Source organism: Lupinus angustifolius, chromosome LG06 (assembly GCF_001865875.1).
Source record: "Lupinus angustifolius cultivar Tanjil chromosome LG06, LupAngTanjil_v1.0, whole genome shotgun sequence".
NCBI lineage: Eukaryota > Viridiplantae > Streptophyta > Magnoliopsida > Fabales > Fabaceae > Lupinus > Lupinus angustifolius.
The window spans coordinates 12,614,942-12,633,371 of NC_032014.1; the positions used below are offsets into that span (position 1 = coordinate 12,614,942).

At 31.6% G+C, this 18,430-nt stretch overlaps 2 protein-coding genes across 4 annotated transcripts; one reads left to right on the forward strand and one right to left on the reverse strand.

Annotated features, from left to right (window-relative positions):
• LOC109349930 (probable inactive receptor kinase At4g23740) lies at positions 1,294–5,945 on the reverse strand. 3 transcript variants are annotated; one of them, XM_019590999.1, is made up of 4 exons: positions 5,587–5,945; positions 5,376–5,474; positions 3,888–5,197; positions 1,294–2,090 (listed from the first exon to the last, which is right to left on the reverse strand). In XM_019590999.1, exons 1-4 carry the CDS (start codon positions 5,598–5,600, stop codon positions 1,408–1,410), a joined length of 2,106 nt encoding a protein of 701 aa, XP_019446544.1. In that variant the 5' UTR covers positions 5,601–5,945; the 3' UTR covers positions 1,294–1,407. The 3 variants fall into 3 exon arrangements, with proteins under 3 accessions (XP_019446544.1, XP_019446545.1, XP_019446546.1); XM_019591000.1 differs by having other exon boundaries at positions 5,329–5,474; XM_019591001.1 differs by lacking the exon at positions 5,376–5,474 and having other exon boundaries at positions 5,587–5,944.
• Positions 13,736–16,848, forward strand: LOC109349931 (V-type proton ATPase subunit E-like). The gene is made up of 6 exons (XM_019591002.1): positions 13,736–13,948; positions 14,068–14,168; positions 14,806–14,962; positions 15,302–15,498; positions 15,703–15,802; positions 16,578–16,848. The coding sequence occupies exons 1-6, from the start codon at positions 13,847–13,849 to the stop codon at positions 16,611–16,613; spliced, it is 693 nt and encodes a 230-aa protein (XP_019446547.1). The 5' UTR covers positions 13,736–13,846; the 3' UTR covers positions 16,614–16,848.

Here is an 18,430-nt window from a genome sequence, read left to right on the forward strand (position 1 = left end):
CTAATTTTGAAGAGAACAAAACAAAAAGCACATACTAGACTTATGGAGTGAAAAAATAATGAAACATATGAAAAGATGGAAATGGATGCCTTGAAATGAAACTCTAATCCTACTTTCAATATAAAATTAAAAATAAGAAAAAGATGTATGCACTAATAGATTAAGATTTTTTTATATGGTCACTGTATTAGTCATCATTTATATTTATTTATCATTGACTCTTAAATAATAGTATACAAATGAATAATAGATGATATATTAGTTGTGTAATTTTTTATACCGACCATGGATAGATATTTTATTTATTAAAAATTAACAAAAATGTATACTAGACATGAGGTAGAATAAAGTTTAACCAATCCCTGAGGAGAAATGAAAAAAAAGACTAATTTTAAATTTATTATAAATAAGGATTTTATTCTCTCAATATTGCTCATTCCAATTTTTGTTTCCTTATCCTTCCCCTTCCTTGAACTCCATTATGGGATCAGTTAGGAGGGAATTGCTCAATAAGACATCTAAAGTGGATCCAAACCTTGTTTTTTCTTGATAAAAATGTGAATTTTCATCTAAAAAAACATTACATTAATTTTTTTATACCACTCATAATGATAATAGCATTCCCTTTAAAAAAAGAATGATAATAACATTTCCATACGTAATTTTCTATAATTAGACAAAATGAAACTCATGTATAATGAACTTTGCATGACAAGGACAACTTATGTCTTGTGATTTTCTGTGGGTTGTCAGGAAAGTGTGGTTGAATTGTTTCATTTCGCCTGCAACTGTACACAATTCTTTCATTTAAGGGCAATTGACCACTCTGACCGTCATATTATTAATATGAAGAACAAAAATGTATACAGTAACGATGAATAAGTTTTATATACTATTATTATATTATCCATCATTCATGTTTAATCATCATCAACTTTTAAAAAATACAAATGAATGGTAGATGATATATGAATGTATATAAATCTTTAAAAGATATTACACTCTATTAATATCATGTTAATCATTTCACAACTAACTCTATTATTTGACTACTTAATTCTATCATATACTATTCATACCGACCAAAAGTGGCATTGATGCAACCAGGTCAATGAGGATTTGATTTCTTTTCTTTTGGCTCAATGTTTGGTGGTCCATCATGGACCACAACTCAGGTGGTCACGGCAAAAACAATAATAGGAACACTTTTTTGTTTTCTAATTTCTTGTTAACACTTTCAAGAAGGAAAAAACTACAGAGTTGAGAATTACTAACACATGGTAATCATATACGTTAAACTAAACAAGGAAAGAATGGTAGAAAAAAATATCATGTTCTAGTTCACAACTTGGAGAAAAACATTGACTGATACACACAAATCAAATAAAGGTGCCATGTTTCTTTCATTCACTTATCTTTTGGGTAGGGGGAGGAGGGAGTGAAAGAGCTGTTTTCGTCGTCGCATTGCGGCGATTTATGTTGTTCGTGGTTATCAGATGATGTTGGCTGCTGAGTCACTGTATCAATCTGCCTGACATTTTCTATCATCTTTACGACTTCGGACATCTTCGGTCTCTGATCTGGTATCCTTACCACACATGACATGGCTATCTGTAACATCTCCACCATCTCTTCCTCTATGTTTGGATATCTCATAAGCTCTAAGTCAAACACTTCAGCTGTCCACTCCTCTCTCACGACTGAATTAACCCACCTCACCAGGTGGATTATCTCGTCACCACCAGTTGTGTGGATAGGGGATTTCCTAGTCAGAAGCTCTAGTAACACGACACCGAAGCTGTAAACATCTGAAGGTTGTCCTGCTTTTCGAGTGTCTGTAACTTCAGGTGCACGATAACCAGCAGCTCGAGAAATCGGTAGGGCAAGCGAGCTCATTATTGTTGCCAGGCCAAGGTCAGACACACAACCATACTGTTTTGCATTGAGAAAGATATTTGAAGATTTGATGCTGCCATGGACAAGCTTACCACCATTCTCAACATGGATGCGCGCAATTCCTCTTGCAGCACCTAGAGCTATTCTCAACCGAGTATCCCAATCTAAAGCCACCCTTTCCTCTCCTCTTTTACCTGAAAATCTCGGAAAGTGTAACAACTTTACATACAAGAAGGGTACATACATATAGACATATAGTTATGCAATGTGTAGAAGGTCCTAATTTAACATTTTGAATCTTCACGTATTTTTGCAATAAAACACATGCGTACGATATACTCTAGAAAAAAGATATGAAATCCAAGATATTTTATCACAGATATGTTACAGTTGTACACATAACAGCACTCAATGGAGAACAGTAGCAATCAGATAATCTGCACTCAAGAAGGAAAGTTCAATATACTCTAAGGTTGGACGACAATATCTTCTAGAATGTAAGGATCTGAACGTTTCTGAAAGCACTAACATGGAAGTCAAAAACAGCATTTCATACATCAAAGTTATATTTGTCATTGTTGAATTCTGAGTCAGCTAAGATGATATCAAGAGACAATGTATAGACTTATATGAAGAAGATACTAAACTGAGCAACAAAATTACATAAAAAAAAAACAATTTATGATCATAATCAAAATTTCCCTCACAAAAAATGTTCCAAGACAAAACTAACATGGCATGCGGAGTGCCTCTAATCTACAAACCATCATTAGGTAAAAACCCACCCATCTTTTTCTAGAAGATGTATAAATCCAATTTCTTTTATCTCCAAAACCCCTTTTTTCCTTATCTTTACCAACGTGTTCAACCATCGAGAATGCCTTTGAGATTAACAACATAACAGTAAGAATGTGATGGGTATGACGAGTTAAAAATAGAGGAATCCTGAAGGATTAGATATGATTGATGTATCAAAATACGCAATACATCCCCTCAGAGTTGTTCCTACAAAACACATTTAACTCTGCTCACTCATGGAAGTATATGCTCAAGGTTTAATAAATGAAAGGGGGGTTAATATAGTGTTTGAAATTAGTACAAGAAGGCCCCGTATGTATAAAGCTAAATATGAGAGTCAATAGCTAAAACTTAGCAAGGGAAGTAAACTCACACAATAAGCTACATACAGCAAAACCCTTTCACATGATGAACATTGCCATTATCTAAAATGGTTGTAGTTTCTGTAAATGAAAATGACAATAATGAATGAAGTTGCTATTGGGTTGGGTAGCAGACAAAGTCGCTCTATTTAAGATGTTCGTGACATTATCCTCAGTTGTGCAAGTAGACTAGCAGCGAAGTTGTTTCCGGCATAAAATGGTCCAGTTCTTAGTGAACAATGTTCCACTGCACGATGGAAATCGTCAAACTTCACCCTCGCTGTATTGTTATTGCTCTATGTATGTTTCTGTGTCAGCCTGGTTGCCAACAGCAATAAACGGGCAGCAGACAACATTCGTAAACAGTTGGAGACAGGGGTGAAAACAACCGGCAGAAAACATGGGGTGAGAATCATGGAAGGAGTACAGACATTGGCTGGTTATTGCTGTCTGAAAAACATAAAACGTTTTTCTGACAGTACCAAAATTAAAAAAATAATCAAAAAAGACCCAACCAACCAGCTCAGCACGACATATGGTGGTTATGATGGTGTAGCCCCATCCCCTTCCACAAAAGCATTTGTATCCTTTGGGGAACACCCCAAGTTCCAACTTTCCACCGTTTAAAAACTACAAAAGAGTGAATTCTATCCAAAAGGTTTTAACAATGTGAGACTTTAGTTTTTCAAAAGGTTTTTAACAATTCACTCTCATTTCTTATATTGTTAAAGCATTGGTAAATTTGAGCACATATATCAATATTTGTATTTGAACATAAATGACTAGGAAGACATATATAAAGGTTCAGTAGACTAAAACTACGGTACATACCATGCAACATAGAAGAGATGCTCCCTTCACTATAGTAATCATATACCATCAGTTTCTCATCTTTGGAATAATAATATGCCTTCAGCTCGACAACATTCTCATCTTTAATATTTCCTACAATCTCCATGTGTTGCTCAAAATCCTTCTTTCCAACAGCTACCTCCTTTAACCGCTTCACAACAACCGCAGTCGCATCCTCTAGTACTGCTTTGTATGCAGTACCAAATGTTCCCTTCCCCAGCACCTCTGCAGAAGCCCTCAATAAATCCTCCAAATCAAATGCATAATTACATCCCTCGAAGAAAGTCAGTTTATTATTTGCATCCTGGTTCCTTGAGACGGCTTTTTCGGGAGACATTCCTGCCTTCTGCAATTTCTCACTGAAGGCAGCATCATCTTCACTCCTTCTCCTTCTAAAGCAGCACACAAACACAAGAAGCACAAACCCTACAAGGCCAATAACAGCACAAGCAATAATAATTCCCAGCAGTGCTGTTTCACTAAGCTTTCCATGTTTCTTAGACTCCAAAGATGGCTCATAAGCCGGAAAATGATGCAGCGGCGAAACAGCAGTATTTCCAACTCCAAGAGAAACATTATTCCCTAAGAATGCTGACTCGGGAAACCTCTTAAGCGATTTCGGCACACTGCCGTGCAAATTGTTGTTAGACAAATTAAGCATTTGCAACCTAGGCAAATTAAGATCAGGGATTTTACCCGAAATCGAATTATTCGCAAGGTTCAAGGCAGCAAGCTGAGTCAAATTCGAAAGCGAAACAGGCAAACTACCATTGAAATTGTTATTAGACAAATTAACCATAGTAAGATTCTTCCAAGCAGAGAAATCAGGCAAAGGACCTGACAAATTATTGAACTGAAGATAAAGAAAAGACAAGTTCCTAAGATTGGAAAAATCAGCAGGAAAATTTCCACTTATAACATTGGATCTGAGACTCAAAATTTGCAGTGAAGTGAGGTGGCTAATAGTGTTAGGTGGAATAGAACCATGAAATCCAACACCTGGTAATCTAATAGCTATAACTCTTAACTTATCTTCATTACAAGTCACACCAGTCCAATTATCACACACTGAAGAATTCTCATTCCAATTCAATGGCCTTGAAGGTGGAAACTTTTTCACAAAATCAAGCAAAATTTCCTTATCTTCAACAGGTTCACCATTTCCTTGCCACAAAATCAAACCAAACACATAAATAGAAACGAAAATGCAAAGGAATTTCATTTCAGATGTACTAAGTTTTCCACTTCTAGCACTGAAACGAGGTGTTTCTGCTTGTTTATTCTTCACACTGCAAGGAAATGAAGTAGAATTGTGTTAGTTTAAACAGAAAGTGCAAATTTTCCCTCCCATTTGTTTCTAAAGAAAATAGAGAGAGGGAAAGGAAAAAGGAGAGAACTTGAGAGAGACAAAGGGAAAAACCAGAGAAAAGAGGAAAAGGGTAGAAAAGTAAATCTGTTTCCTAGAACTCTAGAAGATTGTCGATAAAAGTAGAAGCGGACACTGAGAAACTTGTGCATAAAAGAATGAGCTTGCAGGTTCTGTCTTTGAAGTTTTTTCTTTTTTCACTCTGTGTTTAAAAAAAGCATAAAATGAAAAGCAGTGTATTACAACTTTTGTGGCAGAATCGATAAAATTTTAAAATTTAATCTAAAGAGAAATGAAGTTTTATATACTCACTTGGCTCCAAGCATTTTACTTTTCTTTTTTTTCAGATCTGATTTAAGAATGTCCTCTGCACCTTAAATAAATAACATAACACCGCGCGGTGTAACTTGAGAGTAACTAATAATGGTGGTGGATAAAAAAGTAACAGTATCCAATGAAATTTTCTGAAAGTATATTTATGGTGAATAAATATGAAGAGGGTGTGATTGTTGGAGGTGAACAAAATAGTTTAACGAACATTCACAACGGCTTTGTATTTTGTTGTTGCGGTGGATGTAAATGAAGAAGAGATAGGTGAGTGAGTGAATGTGAATACTGAATAATAGGAGAGATAGAAACTGTGAAGAGTGGAACGGAAAAACGCTATTCACAACTTTGTTAAAGTAATGTTATATTTCTTATCGTCATACCTACGATGACGAGAAAGTGACTTTTATTACAAATTTATTAATGATTAGTTTGATTTACAAGTAATATGTAGTACATTTTCTTACGAGTAAGATGATTAGTAATAAAATATATCATTACTCAATATATTTATTTGGGCTCAATGGTGTGGTCCTATTGGTTCTTGGCACGTGGGTTCTTCCTTGTTTCATATTTTGTTGTTGGCATGTAAAGATAAGCTTTGTCAAATGTTATTTATTGGTTTCATTTTAGATTTCTTTTTTATAGAATTAAATGAAGAAAATAAGGGGGATTGATGACGAATGATGATTTTAGCTTCTGGGTTTCTTGTTAGAAATCATATCATGTAGGAAATAAATAGAAAAACATAGAGTTCTAACGATCGACAATAAAAAATGCATAGCAAGTCAATTAAGACTAACATGGACCATAGTCTAACTTTTATTATAATAACATAAACAGTAACAACAATAATTCAATATTATAAAACTATTACAGTTTCTCTAATGCTTTTATTAGTAGGAGATGATTTTTGTAGAAAGTTATTAAATTAATTACAGTTAAAGAAGATAAAAGTTTAAGTGTTAAATTAAGTATGGATAATACTATTTTTGACTGAGCCTTCAATTTAACCCTACTTAAACAAAGATGGCCGACTTTACTGCTTGTCGTCCTTAAATTGTGTAACACCTCAGTTATGTCATGCGACCTCCCATACATATACAAAGCGTGCCACCCATCAGTTTAAATACTCACTGCAGTATTTTATTTCCCTCACAGGGGAACCTTCCGCGACTCGAATCTGTGGCCTCAGAAATAAATAGTCACTATACCACTGAGTTGCTCTAGCTTAATGGTAGCGACTCAGTGATATATTGACTATTTATCCATGAGATCACGGGTTCGAGTCGCGGAAGACTCCCCTGGGAGGAGAATAAATTACTGCAAGGAGTATTTAAGCTGGTGGGTGGCACGCTCAGTATATTCATGGACTGGGAGGTCGCATGTCAGGACTGAGGTGTTACTGGTGACACGCTCAGTATATTCATGCATCTGGGAGGTCGCATGTCAGAACTGAGGTGTTACTGGTGGCACGCTCAGTGTATTCATACCAGGAGGTCGCATGTCAGGGCTGAAGTGTTACTGGTGACACGCTCAGTATATTCATGCGTATGGGAGAGGTCGCATGTCAACATATACATGCGAGTTGAGTTTTTAAGGTGAAAGAAGGGAAAGAGAAGATTTCACAATCATCTTATAAATATATTTCATGGCTCTAAGATCTTCTATTTCTTTTTCTTCCCCTCCAAAACTCAATTCGTAAAAACTTTTATTAAGTAGATCCATAACATTGTTTAAATGCAAATGTATATAAAATTAATTTTAAAACAATATAGTTAAAAATACTTGTCATGAGAGAAATTATACAATACTCAAATGTGTACGAGAGAATCTTATCATCCACAATAATCATATTTGATTAAAATAGAATTACTGTCATGACAAATACGTGTGTGATTCGTATAAAAATCTGAAGATCAAATTTGTTGTTTCTTTTTTATATGCTACTTTAAGTGAATTTTTCTATATTAATCCAAATACAGTAAAAATTGATTTATAATTTAAAAAATTATCAATCATAAACTATTAACATGTAGAGGGGCCATAAAATAAAAGTGTAAAACATATAATTTTGTCCCAAAAACTATATAATGATTTGAGTTATTAAAATTATATTGGTTTAATAGTTCAATGATTCATTAATTAAAATGATTGAGATATGTATTTTATAATAAATATAATAAATTTATAAAATAAATATTATTATTTGCAATATATAAATTAATTATTGAAATAATTTAATAGGTTTGAATCCTCATTTCAAATGTCACATTATTTTTTATGTATAAATAAACTTTAATAGATATGATATGATAGAGCTGATTTTAATTAATTTAACTATATATATATATATAAATATAAAAGATATAAATATCATCATATCTGTACATAGACTAATTTCAGCGATTAGAAACCCATATCTTTTTTGGTACATCGATTAGAAACCATATCTATAACCATGGTTATTGGAGGGGAATATTACTATTTAAGAAGGTGGGAGCAATGAGTAAAAAGGTTTTAATAGGGTAGAGAGTGGTCAAATGATAATTAGCCCTTTTACAATAACGACAAAAGGTCAATCCATAATCCAGCAAAAGGAAAAGACTTGTACGACGGTAAGACCCACCTAAGATAATGTGAAACTTTCATTCTATATTTTTTTGATACTACCAAAAGTATGTTTGTTTTTTTAAGTATGAAACTAATCTTTTTTAGAGTTTGTGACTTCTCCTTCCAATAAGTGTTGTTCCAAAGAGTGGAACTCTCCCTATTAAAAATCAAATAATGTCTTACATTACTATTACTAGATCAATGTCTTATTGATTTGCAAATTCATTATATAAATATAAATTAATTCAATGGGATATTTATTATTATTATTATTATTATTTTGGGATAATTATAAGTGTGTCAAAAATTATAAATTATTCTTTCCCAAGTATACCATTATATATGACTAAGGACACTATATTTCCAATCAATCTAGTGCTGGCCATTTTTATATGATGTTATTACATATACATTTGATTATTTGCACTTTGCAATATTAGTGTTCCACTATGTAATTCTTTTACTTGTGAGTGTGTGACTAAGTGACTATCGGTTGAGTTGTTAATGAAAGGGAAACAAGATGAGAAGAAAGGGAATATACTTAATGCATGTCTTTTTCCTCCAACAGCCAACTTAATTACCAAACTACCTTTGTCCACATAAATGGTTTATGGCTATCATAGCAAAAGCTTTAAGACTCAGGTTAGTATCTAGAAAAAACCTTTGATAGGGAAAGGGAATGTGGATCAATTAGGGTTGATCTATACAAAAGAGAAAACAAGAATAAGGACGGTTGGTTTAGTAGCTGGACTGTGCAGGGACATAGGCCCCCACAAAATGCAACCTTCATTCTCTTCAAAAATATATTTTATGATTCAATATTAGCAATGTTTTTAAATTGCCGTTAATATCAAGGTTGTGGTTACATCGACCGTTGCAATGTGAATCATGATCATTAGAATGTCATTTTCTCGTAACTAGAAAAATATGTTTGAATCTGATTCAGTCCAAATGTATGCTGGACCAGATGTGAATGCATTATTGTGATATGATGCCACACTACAATTGTTGTGTAATGTGGTTGTAGCAATCACCACAATAATAATGTAGTGAGTGTGTCAGATGATGCGATATGTAATTTGAAACAATGAATGTCACTACGATTATGGTAAATCAAAAGGCTACCAAAAAGACTAATATTCAATTTTGGACCAATTAACTAGGGATAACAATGGATGACCGTGTGTACTGCATTACTCGAACACATTTAGTGTTTCATTTTTGGACTTGGACCCGTCTAGACTCATGCAGATAGCTACTGGGTCTACTACTCGTAGGTTCTTAGTCCCCCAACGGATTTGCGAGCAAAATTCAAAATATTAAAAATAATTACGAGTTATTTATGCAATTATGTGTTTGTTTCCTATAATCATATATGTTATTCACATAATCAAAATAACATAAAATTATAATACATAATTTAAATATAATTTAAATTGTTTATTAAACACAACTCATCTACCACTCAAACAAACTGAAAAACTAAAGTAACCCATTCAATAGTTTTTGATGATCACTTATTTAGCCAGAATTGTTTGATAAATACAATAATATTACATCATAGGTATGAATCAACAACATAGTACCATAACTTAACAACAAAACATTAGTGTTGTTTAACAACCTAACAATTACATTTAATGATTAATATAATATTATGATTATGACAATATAACATTACAATTATGATTAATATAATATTATTTAGATTTATGAATGAGTAACTGTAGGTATTTGCATGCTTGGCTGCCTCATTGTCTTATTAGCGAGTCCAAAAAACATAGTCCCAACCATTGGAGTATTATTTGAGTGGACATGTGAGTTCTGATACACATTGACATCTCTATCCGTACTCTTAAAAGGACTATTGCCTTGCAATTTAATAGATAAACATATGAAATTAAACTTTATTCAATCTATAACATAAATTTTATATCATTTGCAAAGTACATGCAAGAGTTATCCTCTGTGCAGAACGTGAATGTTAAGAGGTGAGATCAAAATTCAGTTCAACATCTTTTTTCATGTCTGAGTTTCATAATATTTAAAATCAATAAAGATATAAGAACAAATAAAAATAAAAACTGTCAGTGTTTTTAGGTAAGATCTAATTATTGCTCGCTCAGGTTTGTTGGAAAGAAAGAATACTAAATTCAGCGAATTATAATTCGCTGTCGGGAATGCCTTTAATAATTTGATTTGAGTTTTGAGTTATGTTTGCAGTGTCAAGAGTGATCTGTTTGTAAGTTTGTTAGATTGAAAGATAACCAGAACTTTAATTGCGTAGGGAACACATGCATGATGCATGGATGAATTGTTCATATGCAATTGTTTCATTCAACAATTTTATAGTTTCATCTCTTTAATGTGTACCAAATTGGGGGAATAGAATACCCAAGTAGGGTAGGCTATCGTTATCCTTACCTCTAGCCATAAGGTTAATCTTTTAATATAAAATTAAAAATATAAATTCCTTTTCCTTATATTGAAACCTTACGTGAACCATATTTTTTGTTCCAAGATGTATACCATTTTATGCACTTTTTTATTTTTATTGGTAAAAATATAAATTTAACATATATCTTTTTTTGGCCAATAAAAATAAGAGATAAATAAAATGATATATATCTTGAGACAAATATTGTTCAAAAATTGAACCCTTAATCTTTGAACAATATAAGTCTTAAAAGTCTACTTATCTTATACCACAAGATCAATGTGAAGACTATAATACTTAATTATTAATAACCGATGAAAGAATTAAAATTATTTGAAATAAAATCCTACATTTCAAATTACTGCATACTTTTTTGAGAGAAAAAAATATGTATATAATGATAGTGTAAGAATTTTATATATTATCATTCATTTGATTCTTCAAAAAATACAAATGAAAAGTAAATATTTACTATTTATAATTTTATATATTGAGAGTGGAAAGATAGTATATTGACTTGAATGTGTAGAGAAATCCGTACCCCTATAATCATACTAAGGTCAAAATTAGGATTTACAATAACTTATACTTTACTAATATTAACGTGTTGACATGCACTGTCGTGCCTGTTAACCTGTTTTCCTATTGTTTGTAATGTATAGTTTGTATTTTATAAATTCAAATATAATTTTTTGCGCTAAATTTATGGTTGAATTTATTCAATTGGTCTAATATTCAATTTTTTAAATACACTTTTAAAATAAGAAAATAATATTATATGATTTTTTGGTAGAAATAAAAAATATTGATGGCAAAATAGGAAAACACATATTACACCATGATGAATATTTATTTTGTGTTTTCCCTTTATTAATAGTATTAATATAGATATATTATGATACATGTAACTCGTTTTCTCGTAAATAACAAACAACCGCCTCAATAAAACAATTGATAAAGAAACAATACATATTATGGTTACTGAAGATTTGTTTCATGATTAGGTAGTTAAAAAATTGGATATAGATTAGGAAGGATCACAAATTTCAAATTAACTAAAATATTTAAAAAAATCAATAATAAAAAATTGGGATTTTGAATTCAAAGTGAATGTGATAAATGATTAATATAATATTTTTGTAATAAAAACAAGGCTTCCCTGTTGGAAAGCAAAATTAGGGAATTGTTAATTCATTTGCAATAAACTATGGAAGAGTATTATACAAAAAACAAATCGTAGGAAAATATTGAATTGAAATACCAATTTCTTATGCAAAATTAAAATTGAAACTATAGTATATACATTTGAATTGATATAAATAATATTATGCAAATAATGATAAATAAGTTATCATCGTAACTGAATAAAAATTTAAATTTGTAAGATAAATTGAAATGATGATAAATAAATTAAATTTAAATGAATATTTTATATAAATATTGAAATGATGAAAAATATGGAAATGATGAAAAATAATTTAAATTTATAATTATAAAATATTGAAATACTGAAAAAAAAATTAATCATGCATATCATATAATTTATTTGTATTTCTTCTTTGGAGGAAAATGAATGAAAGCCTGCAATTTTATATAACTATGATATCAATTTTTAATTTATTTATTTTGTCTAAAATATAGTATCTTCGTTCCTAATTTTTGCCATCATTTTTAGAATTATTCAAGTAAATTTACTCACTTTTCACTTTCAAAATCAAGTTAAGGCAAAAATAAATAATATGATATATTAGACCTTAAGATCTATTCACTATCAGTGTGTAGAGTTTTTTTCCTAGGATATACACATCATTCGTTATTGATATATACAATTTTATTTAAAAATAAATGATAATTAATAAATGAATGATGAGTTAATGTATAAACTGTTTTCTCATCATATTTTTTACAAATATAAAAACTTCAATTGAATAGTTAGATACAAAAACCAAATATAAAGTTAAAAATTAAACCTGTGCATGGTTTTTTTACTGTTTTTTGTAGGCATATAAAAGAAGTGCATTGCACAAGCTATTTGCTAGTTTAACTTATATATAACAATATTTGTGCAGAGTTTTTTTTCTAATGAACATGTTTTGTGATCATTTTTTATTTTAGTTATTTAGAAATAGAAAATTAGTAACTCGTTCAATTTATTTTTATATTTCATCAAGATATCTCTGGAGTATTAATATGAGATTATTTTATATAGATTTTATTATTAGTTGGCTAGGAAGTTGTTTATAACCTAATGTTAATGAACTGAGACAAAGTTATGATATAAATGCATTACCTGTGTGTGATGATTTCCATCCTTTATCATTATGATAATCTACAGTTATTTATAAGTAAAATGCATTTTAGAATAGTGAATCCATATTTTAAACGTAAGTTGTTAGTAGAGAATATATATATATATGTGGTCTGTAAAGATTTTAATAGGAATAATATATTATTTATTTTTCATATATATTATTTTTATTTAAGAGTTAATATTAACTAAAGAATTTAAAATATTATAATTAACATTTCTTCATATTAATTAGTTAAGTCATCTCATATAAAAATTAAATAATTATAAATTTATTAAATATAAATTTTAATAATTTCTTATAATTAGTTTAAGCTACAAAATCAAATTAATTTAATCCAAATTAATTTCTACTCTTATTTTAAAAAATTCCCTTATGGTTAAAAATACTAAATCTTCATGCAATTTTTTTGGGTTTTAACTACTGTAAGTTTCTTTTCATTTTGATTAAAATGTCATAAATTTGCACAGTCTAAATTATTTTATAAACTACCATTTGGATAATGTTGTATAATATAATGTATCAATTAATATAAAGACTTATATTAGGTAAATATATTATAAGTCGTTCATTTGTAATGAAAAATGAATAAAAATTAAAATAAATAATAAACTGAAAATGTATAAATTTTTTACATTTACAACAAAATAAAATAAATTAGTAAGAGAAATTGCATAAAAAGAGTAAAATAATCATAAATTTGTCTGACTTTTACCACAAAAATTAGCAAACTCGGAATCATAAAATAAAATAACCACGAGTAAGAGAAATTGCATAAAAAAGAGCATTGGTTGGTTGGGTCGTGATATTGTGAAACGGTACGTATCAATCATCAACAAAGTAGATCGATCATCTTCTCCGATTCGATTCCTCAGACTGAGAAAAAATGAACGACTCTGATGTCTCCAAGCAAATCGATCAGATGGTGAGATTTATCCGCCAAGAAGCGGAGGAAAAAGCCAACGAGATCTCTGTTTCTGCTGAAGAGGTAATTTCATTTCCACCAATTTTCAATTATTTTCATTCTACATTTTCTTGTTTGTTTCGATTTCGAACATGAATTGGAATTGGATCGATATTGAATTCTAATGTTTTCGTTTTGTGCAGGAATTCAACATCGAGAAACTTCAGTTGTTGGAGGCCGAGAAGAAGAAGATCAGGCAGGAATACGAGCGCAAAGAGAAACAAGTTGATATTCGGAAGAAGATGTAATTCACTATACTTTCGTTTTTTTCTTTTTGTTCTTGTGGAAATAGTTGAATCGGATTCTGGTGATGAATTTTTCAAATCTAAATCTCAGTTTTATGTGTCAGACATTGAGGAATGTAATTTTGAAGCTTGATTTCTATTTAACGTGTTGCGGATCCTTGTTATACTGTGCATTGATATCAATTATTAATGTTAGCTGACTAGTGTTTTAAATTGCGGTCGCAATCCATAATATCCCGGACAACCACATTTTCCGCAATTGTGTTAAAGGTAGCAGCAATTTAAAACACTAGTTAGCTCCATTTTGAAATCGCATGAAATACAGATAGAGTTTTTGTTTGTTCTAATTTTTTAGGATGAGAATGAGCTCTTTTTGTATTTTTTATATGCATTGGTTTTCAAAATATGGCATCTGTAAGGGTTAATTAACTGAATTTAAGGTTATTGCCAAAGTATGATGAATGTAAATTCATATTTCTTTAAGGAGTGAGATTTAGAGTATAGTTTTTGAGGTTTAATTTGTTTCATGCTGTGAAATACTGTGCATTGTGGTATTGCCTTCATTCTAACTTGCAATTTTAAAAAGGATGCTACTTGAGGTGGATTTAAGTTTTGTGGTGCAATTGTTTGCTGCAGTGAGTACTCGATGCAACTGAATGCTTCTCGGATTAAAGTTCTTCAAGCTCAAGATGATGTGGTTAATTTCATGAAAGAAGCTGCATCCAAGGAACTTTTGAGTCTGAGCAATTATGATACTGTGTACGGGAACCTTCTGAAAGATCTCATTGTCCAGGTTAGTTAAAATTCGAATGTTGTACACCTAATTATGATTTAACCTTGCAGTTTTCTAAGTACTTGTTAGATTATTTTTTACATTTTTCATTTTGGGCTTTGAATAAACTTGCACATAGGCATCTATTTATTTATGTAGTTGTTGTGTGCTAATTTTGTATTATTAGTGATGATGGCAATGTAGCTATAACTAAAACAAATTTCTTCCAATTTTCCTGCTGGCACCAATGAACCAATGTAGTTTGTTGTGTTTCTTGGTGTATGTTCTGATGTCATGTTGTGGATGCTTTCAATGTACAAGTATATGGGCTTGTAAGATAATATTAACATTGTATGGCAGAGTCTGCTAAGGCTGAAAGAACCTGCTGTCTTATTGAGATGTCGGGAAGATGACCTGCACTTGGTAGAGGAAGTGCTGGATTCAGCTGCACAGGAGTATGCTGACAAAGAAAATGTATATCTACCAGAGATCATTGTTGACAACACTGTCTTTCTCCCACCTGCACCCAGCCATCAGAATGTCCATGACCTCCACTGGTAATCCTCATGTTATTATCAAATCCAAGTTAATCGTCTGGCTCTGTCAATCAGGGTCTTGCTTCTTACACCTACTGTACTTTTTTCTCTTTATTAGTTATAACATTTTGTTCTGGTAAAACCGAAAGGATTTTCGAATTGTAAGAGTAACCTTATATTGAGATAAAAGTTACATTATACCTGATTATATTCGTGTATGTTCAGCTCTGGTGGGGTGGTGCTGGCTTCTCGAGATGGAAAGATTGTGTTTGAAAATACACTTGATGCACGACTGGATGTATTGTTCCGTAGCAAACTTCCAGAGGTAAACTTTGTGCATAGCAATTACCTTGTTCATGATCTCTTTATTGGATATTTGTTGCTTAATTGTTCATTTGTTTGTATTGATATTTGTTGTTATTCTCAACTGGAAATCTTGTTATTTGTAAGATATTGAAATAAAACACAGGTGAATTGTACAAACTGTGATGGACAAATAGGACACTTAACTCAAATGAGGGAGAATATGAAGGGGGTGGGACTAAGAAGGACTCTAGCATTGTAGATTTTGTTGAACATGGGAAAGAGGAAAGTTCTTCAAACAAAACTTGAATTATCACTATCATGGACAAATAGAACAATTAACTGAAATGATGGTCTGTATGAAGGGAGTGGGACTGGGAGGGACTTAGGATACTAGTTTTTGGTTGATTATACACACAGTGATGCACTAGTAGGAAAGTTAACTGAAATGACGATGTGTATGAAGGGGGTGGGAAAAGGGACAAAATTCTTCTAAAAAAAAACTCTGAATTAGCTGCTATTGCTTAAGATGAGTTCTAGCATTTATGATTCACTCCTGTTATGTCTATCATTTTGTTAAATTTATATCAAACTAGTTTTGATTTGGTCTGAAAACTAATGAGATTTTTCTTCCACTCTGCCTTTGTATTTTTCCTAATGGTCTGAAATATCCCTTTCTCTAATTGTTCTTTGAGTTCAGTTAGGTAGCCATGATTTGTCTAAAGAAGATGAATACTAAATAAGCTAACCACATCTAAAGACTGAATTCTTATGATGTTTCTTGCTCCTTAATGCAGATCCGGAAGCAGCTCTTTGGACAAGTTGCTGCTTGAATGCTTTGATTGATTTGTTGTTCCTGGATTATTTATATCCTGAATCAAAAGATTGTCCTTGACCAGAATATTTATCGTGTCTTTGCTTCTGTTGTCTTATTACATTGACCTTTAAATAACCTCATTTTTTGTCATTCTATTGGTTCCCACATCGGATATGATGGGGTATTGGGAGTTTTTTTAACTCCTCTGTTAATCAAGTGGGAAAGAATAAATTATTGTTTTATAGTGTTAAGTATGATAGATAATGACCTAACTAACTTAACATCCATTCGAATACATCTGTTCGAATTAAGGAGTCTCTGCAACTGTAATTACGGTTACAATGTTGCAGCTCTCTGCAACTGTAATTACGGTTACAATGTTGCGGCTCTCTGCAACAGAACCACAACTATAATCTTGTGTAATTGCCGTAAATGCAATACAATCACGACTATCAATGTCAACCGCAATTTGAAACACAGGTTGGTTTCTTGTGTGATAACCTCCATAGATATGTTGGTCATCTTTTACTACACCATGATGTGGCCATGGGTATTCCACGTTCAAAGTCCCTTTTCAGCTTTAGATTTGCCTTTCCAGACAGATAGATGAAGCCATGAAGGTCATATGATGATGCCATTGACAAGTCTAGCGTAAATGGGCATAAGGCCCCTATCTTCACTCTCACTTTCCTCAACTGTCACTCTTCATTACCACAAAACCGAACTCCTTGGCGCATTCACTCTTTCCATGGCCGCTTCATCCCAGTTCACTGCTCTTCTTCTCTATTAGCTTTCTTTTCCCCCATTTTCCTGTATCAAATGAAGAATAATAGATTGTAATTGGAATTTGTATGAGGTCGTGTGAAGTTCATAGATGATGAAAATGGTTAAAGAGGCCGTGATTATCAACTTAGTAGGAAAAATTTCTTTAATAATGACTCTAAATATTATGGGAAACTGTATACTTAAAAGATACATATTATAGATTAAAGATGATGAACACTATCATCATATATAACGAAGACCTTTTATGTCAAATCATCAAGAATAAATATAAAATACTAGAGCGGAAATGTATCTTAATATATTTATAGAGAATATTGGTGATTGAACTTTATATCATCCTTCGTCATGCATCCATCAACTTTATGCCTTATGTCCTTATATGCAAATGCATGTTCATGGTAGAACATGTAGGTTATTTGATCTTCCAATTATAGATCACGCTTAACCTTAGTTTCTCCTCTAATGAGATGAAGAAAATCTTGTTTTGCATGTATGTCGTGGTTCATGTTATTATAGCGGTGTTGGTCTACAATTGGAGACCATAACCCTGTATTTATAAGAAGTGCATAACCTTCCATGAAGGGTGATGCTACTTCATTTTCTTATTCCAATTTTGCTCATCATAAAATAGAAATAAGATTTTTGATATATACACAATAATTTTCATAACAAGTATGTCTATAGTCATATACCTTACTTGAATTAGATCATTTTAATTTAACTACTTAAAATAATGATAATAAATACATCTAAACATTACATGTGTGACTCAAAATTTCTTACACAACTATGAAACGAAAACTGGATGGCGATCGATGTTGACTTGTGAAGATTTTACAAATGAAGATGGTGTAGTGTCAAAGTGGAGAAGAATATTAATCCCAGAAGATTGTCTACTTAGCATAGTACTATTGATATGGTGGCTAAGAGACGTGCTTCTTGGAAGTGCAAGTACATCTCCTTTGGAGGTCGCTTGGTGCTTGTGAATTCGGTTCTTTCCAATATTCTGACCTATCTATTCTCCTTCTATAAGGCTCCAAAAAAGGT